General features: G+C 37.7%; 1 protein-coding gene and 1 pseudogene across 1 annotated transcript; one reads left to right on the forward strand and one right to left on the reverse strand.

The window, feature by feature from the left end:
• The first annotated feature begins 867 nt into the window (after window positions 1–867).
• Window positions 868–4152, forward strand: LOC111465880 (arginine/serine-rich coiled-coil protein 2-like). Its single transcript, XM_023110322.1, is given in 7 exon segments — window positions 868–994; window positions 1519–1697; window positions 1807–2580; window positions 2672–2809; window positions 3316–3404; window positions 3501–3569; window positions 3700–4152. Coding segments are annotated over 6 exon segments (1590 nt in total). The 5' UTR covers window positions 868–994; window positions 1519–1591; the 3' UTR covers window positions 4114–4152.
• Window positions 4153–4728: 576 nt separating this feature from the next.
• Window positions 4729–10312, reverse strand: LOC111466177 (annotated as a pseudogene).
• Between the last annotated feature and the right edge of the window lie 460 nt (window positions 10313–10772).

Raw genomic sequence — 10772 nt, forward strand, 5'->3', positions numbered from 1 at the left:
ATCGGGCTAATGAGTTGACTTACGAGAGAGAAGATGAGATGCAAGCATCCTGCTCCGAGCTATTTCATAATTGGTCAACTTTCTAGGATAAAAGGAGGTTTTTAAAAATTTTGCAAGAAAATTAGTAATTTTAAAGGGTTTGAGGAAGAATTTGAAAGAGTATTGAAGGAAAAAATTAGGAAATGAAACAGAAGAATTTAACATAAATAAATAAATAAAATATTGTATTTTTCACCTACTCCACATCAACTCACATTGTGATCCGTAATTCGAAACCTTAAAGAGCGGGTCATGACAGTTACCCCAGCTCTCTCTGGTTGTGTATGATGTGTTGCATATGTCAATGTTGCACAAGTTCATAGCAAATCCTATGCAAATAATTGACTATGAACCCCTTATAGTTGGATGAGAGATTAAACCGTGTGGAGAAATCGGTGCAAATTCTAGTAACGGAAGTGAAGGCGTTGCATAATCGAAACATCACCCTAGTTAAGGTTTTTTTGGCAAAAGACGAGATAGTGATTAAGTACCACAAGCTCTTCTAGGAGAATGCAAAGATAAGCCAAAATGTCAGTTAACGAAGACTTTGGAAGATAAAAGTCCTTTTAAGTGGAGTATATCGTAATAACCTATATTTTAAAAAAGAAATACTTTCGGTCGCTGAAAATTTTCACAACCAAGCCGTTAAAAAATCAAAAAAATTGAGATGATTATTTATTTGTGTGTAGGAGAATCAAAGTAATTACCTATTTGTGTGCATAAGAATTACATTAGAACGCGAACCAGAGACAATTGCTGTATTTATGTATACAAAAATGGTAATAATTACGGATCGATATACAAAAAAAAATTACTTTCCTTCGTTTAAAAATATCTCGAGCAGAACAAAAATTCTTGCCAAAATGGAATGGGGAACGGACAAACAGTCGCTTACAAAATTATTCAAATGCAGTGAATGAATCGGTTTCATTTGCTATTGAATCTCCTCGTTAAGGTATGAATGTCGATTTCTCCTTTGAATCTTTCCATTTTGCATTGTTTTTTTTTTCTTTTTTCTTTTTTCTTTTTTCTGGGTTAGGGTTTGTGTTGGAATGCGTCTATGTTTGAAGCCCTAGGGTTTGATGTTTTCTTTATTTGTCTCTGTCCATCTGCTGAGAGAGCTTTCAATAGAAGTAGTCGACTTAGGTTTTGCTTCTCAAGCGTTAGATATGTACTGTTTTGATAGCTGAAATATGATGTTGTTGTCTTCTTGTTTTGATAGCTTGTTAAATTTGGTAGGAATGTTGTATTGATTCGGAAACACTGGCTGCTAAGGTTTGTACTATAATGAAATTGCATTTTGTGGAACTTGCTTTACTTTCTTGCAAACCTCTGTTCTCTTTCCCTTGACAATGAGTGTTTGGTTTGATTGGATGATGGACAATTTTTGTTGTTTTTGCGATTTTGAGTCAAGTTTGCAGGTTTTGATAGTTTCTTTTTGAAGTAGACTTGTTCATTGACTCCCCCTGTGTGTTGCAGGTCACTCTGTTTGCTAGTTTAATTTCATTTGAAGACAGGTTCATTGAGTGGATTTAACTTATAGCATCCTACGATGGAAAACACTGGTGTAAAGTCAGAATTTCGCAAGCCATCTTCTGAATCAGCTGGCAGAAAGTATAGGCGTCGATCTCCTGTTAGTGGGTCATCATCATTGGATGGTTAGATGGATTTAGATTTTGGATTTTCATTTTTTTGTGAAGTGTTTTTTTTTGGAGATAACTGTCATGTGAATCTCAGTTCATTCTCATGTTAATCGTTATTTTGCAGAAAGTCCTAAGCGAGACCGTAGTTTGAGTCCGAAGCTCTTGAGAGATGATGCCTCAAAAGACTCTGAACGGCAACGAAGAAGAAAAGATGATGAAAGAGGTTTGAATAAGGATTATAGAAGTCATTATAGTGGAAGTTCTGATTCATATAAATATTCTGATCATAAATCCTCTAGAAGTTTGCATGGTTACTCTGGGCATGATGATTATGCCAAACATGACAAATATGCAGATGAAGAAAGAGATAGTGAGCGGTTATCCTCTCGTTCTCGTAGGGATTCAAAGGGTGGTGTTCATTATGATCATACAAGACGAGATAGAAGTAGAGATGGGGATTCATTATCCGAGAGACATGGTTCAGGTAGTAGAAGGCACTCAAATTCTCATGAAATGGGGAAAAATAGGAATATAAGAGACCGAGATGGTCGAGATGAGAAGAGAGACAATGTGAAACATTCTGGAGATTACAAACATGAACAGGGGCTCTCCCATGATGATGCTAGGGGCAATCGATATGACTCATTTTCGGGAAGGGTTGAAAGTAGGCACCATATGAAAGAAATTTTTAAGAGTGACCGGAAGGAACTTGATGGTGAAAAGTTTGCTAAAGAGGAAAGGAAATATGAGGACCGAGAAACTAACTGGGACAAGGGGCAAGGTAAAGAATCAAAGGGAAAGTATGATGGTAAAGGTGTTTTTGTTGGAAATCAAGCAACGCCTGCTAAAAAACCTAAATTGCTTAGCTTGGGAGAAGAAGTTAATCATGAACTGGATGGTTCGTGCTTTTGTATCCTATTTCAAGTTGTTTTCATGTAGCTTCAGGTTGACATTATTTTCCTTAATAGTTTTGAAATTTTAACGTGCAGCTGAAGAAAACCAATCTTCAATCTCGAAGCAAGAACAGGATGGAAAACTGAGTTTAGGACAAGGCCGGAGTGGCGACTCTGATTTTGCTGCTGACTTTAGTGCTGCAAAAGTTGCTGCAATGAAAGCTGCTGAATTAGGTAAAATCTGATTCCTTATGCAAAAAATTAAGTTAATGTTCTTACATGAGTACTTTCGTTAAATATTTTTCTAAATTAGACACCGGTAGTTCTAGACAAAGTTTGTTGATGGACATTTTCTCATAACTTTGTAACTCTTTTTTTGGGTGTTGGAAGAAAGTTGACTGCATTCTAATGGTGTTCTATTTACAATTCTGAAAGAATATGGTTACGAAATCTGCATGGCTTCTTTTAATATCCTTAAGATTAGGTCTTATTTAGTGTATGCACGTTCACCATCTTCTCTCGACTCGTTTTTGTTTGTGGATTTTATTACTTATCTTCATAATCGTAGTTTGGTTTTCTTAAGTAACTGAAACTGGAACAAGATTCTGTTTAAATGTTACATTGCGTTTTAATTTTGGTTTATGACATGGATGAAATAGAATAACTATAGCTCAGATTTGGGTGATTTTTGACTTTTTACCTTGAAGTTTATAAAAATGGTAATTCTCTCCCATTAACAGTTAATAAGAACCTTGTTTGAGTGGGTTATATGAGCACCGATCAAAAGAAGCTGCTTTGGGGGACCAAAAAGAGCACTGCCGTAGAGGAGGTACGATCATCTATTACTATCATCTTATAATTTTGTTCAGCATGAAATAGTTATGATGAATGAGATCACATATGGATCCTTTTCCATTGTATACAGTCCGGACACCAGTGGGATACGGCGTTGTTTACCGATCGTGAACGGCAAGAAAAATTCAACAAACTCATGGTAAACTTTCCCCCTACCGTCCCTCTCTTTCCCTTCTATTCAATACATCCGTGAATGTTAGAAACCTTTAATTGCTTAGTCGTGACTCAGTCTATTAGAGTTTCTTCATCACCTACTGACACATTTTTAGAGTCTGAGGTTGCCTTGGTGCCTATGGCCAATTGTAGGGTGTGAAGGGCGAGCTGAAGATGGAGCTCCGACCAACCAACAAAGATGGCAGAGAACTTCTCCGTGCCGAAAATCAAAAGGAGCTGCAGATGGATTTGGAAAAGCAATACACTGCTGGACTACGAAGAAGAGATGGTCGAACTGTGGGATTAGGTCTTTAAGCATCTTGGCCGTTGGCTCTGGATTATTTCTGTGCTTGGATGAAATTGTTATGAGAATGTTTTCTTTATGTTGCTGCACAAGAGTTGTGTTGAATGTGCAATCGACAACTTTCGAAGGTATGTTCTTCCCTTCCCCGCCTCCCCTAAAAACCATAGGATTTTGGCGTTATGCATTTATGAAGCTTAGAAAATTATTAGTTGCCTCAAATTCCTAAATTTATTGGTGTGAGATCCCACATCGGATGAAGAGAGGAACGAAGCAATCTCCTTATAAGGGCGTGGAAACTTATCTCTAGAAGATATGTTTTAAAACTATGAGACTAATGACAATACATAATGGGCCAAAACAGACAATATCTAGTAGCGGTAGGCTTGAGTTTGGGCTTTTACAAATGGTATTAGAGCCAGACATCGGGCGGTGTGCCACCAATGTCGTTGAGCTCCCAAAGGGCGGATTGTGAGATCCCACATTGATTGGAGAGGGGAATGGAGCATTCCTTATAAGAGTGTGGAAACTTCTCTTTAGCAGACGCAGTTTAAAATCATGAGACTAATGACAATACATAACAGGCCAAAATATATAATATTTGCTAGCAGTGTCATTGGGTTGTTCCAAATGGTATTAGACTAGACATTAGACAATGTGTTAGGACTTAGGGGAAGGGGTGGATTGTGAGATCTTAGAGTGGTTGGAGAGAGAGGAGAACGAACTGTTAAAATTTCTCACAGTTTTAAAACTGAGGATTCAGGTGTTGAAACATCCATTGAATGACTAGTTTGATTTGATTTGATGGGTTTTTGTTGGATGGTTGAGTGCATAGAGTTACAGATTCAGGATGAAATTCATGTTACCATATTTCCAAAATAAAAGAAAATGGTAGTAATGAAATTCAGAAACCTGTATCATATTTTTATACCACACATTTACAACATTGCCCAAGAACAATAAGAAAAGCTTTTCAATGAACAATAAGAAAAGCTTTTGTAGGTTCGCATTAACAAGGATCAAAATTACCTCTCCAACACATTTTTCCACACAAAATAACTGCCCAAATCCTCCTCACCTTCTTTCTTCCTCATCTGTGTACACAGGCTTTTGCCATTTTTTGTGTTCTTCTTTGGGTCATCCGTGAGGCTAAGATCTGTATCGTCTTCTTTGAACGTTCTGATGAATGTCTTCGCACCTCCTATAATCAGCCTTTCGATCATGAACAACTGATAATTGTTCTTAATCACCAGATCCAGAATATGGCTATAGTTCGACGAATATGCCAACTCTTACCTGCAAAACCGAGGATCAAGAATCAAGGCTAAGAGACAGTTTGATGTCTATATTGGAACACAACATCCATTGAATAAATGTCTTTTTACTACTAAATGGCAAGGAACCAATGCGTCAGCTCTAACTCTAGTGAACTAAGAAGGTGAGTAAGAAGGGCCTCACTGAGCAGAGAGGGGTGAGAAGAACCCAGGACTTCTCTCATTTGAAGCAATAAAAAGTGTGTGCCCTGCCGGAACCCACTTTGCAATTCTCTTCAGCATAAACTCGGGTCGTGTATCTCTGTCTAGATGGGGATGTAAGCTTCTATCAACGCCGAACCTATCCTTTCTCGTCTTTATTTTATCTCCCCGACGAACATGGACGGCACCATAATCGCCAAGTAGCCCCTTAATCTATTAATCAGTATTCGTTTCAGGATAATCGATAAGATGAGAGATTCATGAAGTTATTGGTATAAAACACGAGTATCCGAAAGAGAAACAGAGATCTAGAAACAAATTTATCCTCTACCCTAAGCAAGCCAAATAACTACCAACCACCCATCACAGCTAATTACTCTTTCTAAATTTCTCTGACAGAACTAACCCTTATGTTCTTAATATGGGGTAGGAGAGTCTAACCTCTAACATCTTGATCAAGCATACATATTTTATGTAAGTTGTGCTATGCTCATATTAACATTTAACACCTAGGTTCTAAATCTTCCTTTACGAAACATATAAAGATCGCCAATCATTGGTGTGCCTTCTAGGCAGTTCCCAAGAGGGCACCACTCACATAAAATACGTATCTTCGATCAAGATATCAGAGGGCATCACATAATTTTGAGTCATCTAGAGGTGGAAAACTAATGATGGGACATGAGATTAAAGCAACGAGTGGTAACCCCTGATATCATCCTAGTTATCATTGAAAAGAAGAGAGAAAAACTATTTCGTGAGACTTCAACTAGATGTTTGCTAGACACATTCAAGAGCATCTAAATTAAAGTCTTCACAATTGACCAAGAACGCAATAATTATGTTTCCACTAAGACTACAAAACACCAACATAGAAAAACGGAAATGAATTCAAATAATTTATGTGTATGCAATGCAATAATGGATAACAAAAGAAAGAACCAAATATAATTTCAAAAAAATACCTTCTCAGCTGCATCTCTCAAGTTCTCTGCTGCCATTGAAGGAAGAAAGTTGTACGGCAACAATATGGCACTGCGGTTGTTTCTGTCCTTGCATTCCATAAACCTAAAGAGTTATCATGATATTAACACCCAAATAATTCATAACTTGGGATCTTAAAACAAAATATTTGTCACAATAAGTTGAAAAGACATGCATAAAAACAAGACATTAAAAGGACAAGCCTACTTGAGCTTTACTTCCACATACACAACAGAGGTAAAACGAATCTTATTTTCCAAGATTTGATTTACCATGAAAGAGGGCTAGCAGGTCGATTTATTAGCAAAAGATTAGAGTAATGACTGTTGTCTCTAAGTTCAACACGACCAACTTGCTCAACATCGGCAACTGCTCTAGCTCCCAATTTCATACCAGTTGACAACACCTGATACCGTATTTTTGAGTCGTCTAAAATCACTGGTATGGTGTCGGATATAAGATCCATATCGTACAAAGAGTCCATAGCACAAGAGTTCGCATCCCAACTACAATACATAATAACATCACAATTATATGAAAGAACAGATGAATTTTTATGTGATGCAGTTTGCGTCTTAGTTTGAAGCAAGAAGAGAATCAAGTCAATACAGGTTCAACTATCATCAAGAACATGTTTGTCATAAGAAACACCTTTCCTCGGAGCTTGCATTGTTGGGCTGATGAAGAATCCCTTTCTTATTATGAATAGGGTTGATACACATTCTAGAGGGCATTACAAATGTTCTGCAACAAAAAGGAAGATTAGTAAATTGTCTAAGTAGGATACGCAAAAGCATTCGTTCAATAAATTATGTTGGACGAAATGGCATTGGGGCCTTTAAAGGAAGGACAAATACTGAAACGAGTTTGAGCGGATCATCCAGGTCTTCTTTCTTGGCCTTGGAAGTTACAGAGTCTATCTTTCTAGTAAGGCCGGATGTAATATCCACTTCGCCTTGTAAAGTGAAGTGGGATGTGAAAGGTACAAAGAAAAGTGAACTGTAGGATCTCGTCTGACTTACCACACACCTAATCCGTCAAAGCTAAAAAATCCTTCAACCCGATTACTAGACCAGCTCTGTCTCCATTAGTTCTAGTTTCAGTGACGAGAAAGAACTAAATGGCACCTCACCGCCGAGCAATTAACATAGTATATACATCAATCAAGGGCAAACAGAAGTTTCTAAGTTGAATGCTGCATGCAAAAGTAATTAGCTGCTTTAAATCTATACAGAATTGTTCATCTAATTCTAATCCTAAATCCCTTCCAGACAGAAACATGATCATGCCAATCCAACAAATTAAACAAGAAGATAACGCCTCCAATCAAGAATTAAACCAAAGAATTCAGAAGAACTTCATAAAAATTACCTCTGGAGGAACATGGCTTCCTCAAGAGCACACCTCAAGCTAGACTCCTGGTGACCCAAACCCTCACAAGACTCGCAGTGCTTCCCCGGGCAGTCGATTCTGCTGCCCCAGTACAAGAACTTATCGTTCGCACTATAAACGTGGCGGTTACGGCTCTATTTGGGGGTCAGATTCTTGAATCTGAAGATTTTATTGGTGGAAATGAGAGAGGAAAAGATGAAAAGAAGCGTAATGGCAACGAGGGCAAGGAAGAAGAAGAGGAGTGGGAATCTGGGTTTGGGTTTTGGCTTCTGGGTTTTGTGAAGCGGCATTGAAACTGCCGAGCGGAAGAGAGATTGAAATCTTCAGCGCACAGTGATTGGAATTAGATTCACTAGAACACAGAAATGATTTAGTAATGGGATCACATCCGCTGAACGACAAGAACTTGGATCCAGCGTTTGTAGTAGTGAGTACTCAGATTTTGTCATCAGTAAAATTCTAATCAGAGAATAATTGAACACTATTTAAAAAAGTTTTAAGCCATTATAGTCTAATTCCATCATAAGAAAAATATATAATTGTTATTCATTTTTATATTTAAAATAAAAATAGTTTCCAGAATTTGAAAAGTGCAATGAACAAGTATTTTCTGTTAACGAAAGGCTATCAACATTGTATACAGTTGCACAACTATATAAGAGATAAGTTAGAATGCACGACGTGTCATTTTTTATAGTATCAATCTGAGACATACCCATTACACTAAACTTTTGGGGCAACTTCTAAAAAGCGTTGGATAAGCAGATAAGCAATTGGATTTCAATATCGCATTCTACCCCACAAACAGGTGGTATGAATGAACATCTAAATCAGATCTTGGAAGATACGTTACATTAGACTTCACAAATAGTTGGGACTTCAAGTTACATCTCATGGATTTTGTTAACAACATCGATTTCTAAGCAACTTCAATATGACACCATTTGAAGCATTATATGGAAAACGTTGTAGGCCCCTAATACATTGGAATGAAATTGTGTAAAAGATCAAGAAGAGAATGCGTACGACCCAAGGTAGACAAAGGAGTTATGCCGATGTAAGGCATAGAAACTTGAAATTTGAGGTAGGTAATAAAGTATTCTTGAAAGTAGTGTCTATGTAGGTGTTATGAGATTTGGGTGTAAAGTCAAGTTAAGCCCACATTTTATCGGGCCCTTCGAAATCTTGAATCAGTGGCTAATCTAGCTTCACTACCATCCCTTTCCACTTAAATTCTAGGTATCTATGCTTTGCAACTATATGAACTTGGTCTAAATAGTTCATAAATGATGTCATGGACTTGAGTGAGTATAAACAACATATTTGTAGGCTCTTGTCGAAACTTATTCCTATACACGAAATCTGAAGCTTTGTGCTCCTATCTATCCCTAGCTCTATATCTGTTCCGACCTATTCAAGTCTCTAAGTACCAAAACCTTAAACGTAACTCCTATGTAGAGTGCACTACCCCTTTGGAGTTCATAATTGAAGGGGTTCGAGTGCTTTGTACTCTAATTTTTACGTATCTCTAGGTCCCTCATAATACTTGTGCGAAGTGCACCTCGAATCAATTTGCCCATTGACTTGTACACTCGCAAGGTTGGGCCTAGGGTAAGTCTAGTGAGTATAGAGGAGCCCTTTTGCTCTAATGCGATAAACATACTCCACATTTGACTATTTACTAAGTTCAAATTAGAGAATTATCCCTAGTGATATAGGGTAATATCTATTTGTTGTATCGTCTTTTCAGGTGAAACAGTAACTCGCATGTTGCGCCACCCTTTCGAGTAGAGATAGTAAACTACCTATTGCGTTGCCCTTTCGAGCAGAGATAATAAACTACTTGTCACTTCGCCCTCTTGAGTGGAGATAGTAAACTACCTATCACGTTTCCCTCTCAGGTGGAGACAATAAATTATCTGGCTCCCTCACTAGGCACAAGCGATACTAACTTAGTAACGTACCCGCTATGATTCCCGTAACCCACTATGGGTGACTACCAAGACTTATGTACCAAACAGACCCTAACCTTTTTTGGTTAGTTCACGAATAAGGGCTACACCCAAATTGTCCCTGCAAGGTACTTGGTCAACCAAATGAAGATAATGGGACATGCAACTAGATTCTAATCATAACTGAGCATAAAACTATCATAATAGAGTAACGTAAAACCGTAGTTCATAAGATAAAACTATCATAATAGATACACTAAATAGCAATCATCCAAAGCATAACTGAGCATAAATGGATTTCCAAACCCTCGAACATGCATGTAAGGATAACCATTTATACATCATGCTCAACATGCTCAATACATGAGATAAAAATCAATCAAGGCATGTTGGAAAGTTCATAAACATGTTAAAACTATTGAGTTTTCAAACATGCAAGCGGAAGCTAACTATGCTGTAAACTATGCTAAACTGTAAACGTACTTATTTCTAAGTTTAGCTATCATGATAGTTGCTCAATTAGGCTCTTAAATATGATTTCTAATAATATGTCACACTTCCTAATGAACTCCTACAAGGACTATTTGAATACTTGATTCATTTGATTACTTACTTGTTTGCGCATGTTCAAGTTCACAGTTCTCGGCCTTCTCGAAGTTGTAATCCTTCCTATGTTTAGAAAAAGTATCAATATCGGCCAGTGGTGGCCAAATTTCTAGGATAGTTAGTTAGAACAAGTATCATTATAGGGTAGGTCAAGTATTCTAACATCCCAAGCCCATCTTATTGCCATGGGGTAGGTTAAGTATTGTAACAGCCTAAGACCACCACTAGCCGATATTGCTTTCTATTTCTCCTCAAGGTTTTTAAACGGGTCTAATAGGGAGAGGTTTTCGCACCCTTAAGAGGAATGTTTCGTTCTCTTCTACAACCGATGTGAGATCTCACAATCCACCCCCATTAGAGGCCCAACATCCTCGCGGTGTCTGAGACAACTCACAATCCACCCTCTTTGGAGGCTCAGTATCTCGTTGGTACACCACTCGGTGTCTGGCTTGATACCATTGGTTCTTCTATCCAATCGA

This window comes from Cucurbita maxima, unplaced genomic scaffold, assembly GCF_002738345.1.
Source record: "Cucurbita maxima cultivar Rimu unplaced genomic scaffold, Cmax_1.0 Cma_Scf00030, whole genome shotgun sequence".
In the NCBI taxonomy this organism is placed as follows: Eukaryota; Viridiplantae; Streptophyta; class Magnoliopsida; order Cucurbitales; family Cucurbitaceae; genus Cucurbita; species Cucurbita maxima.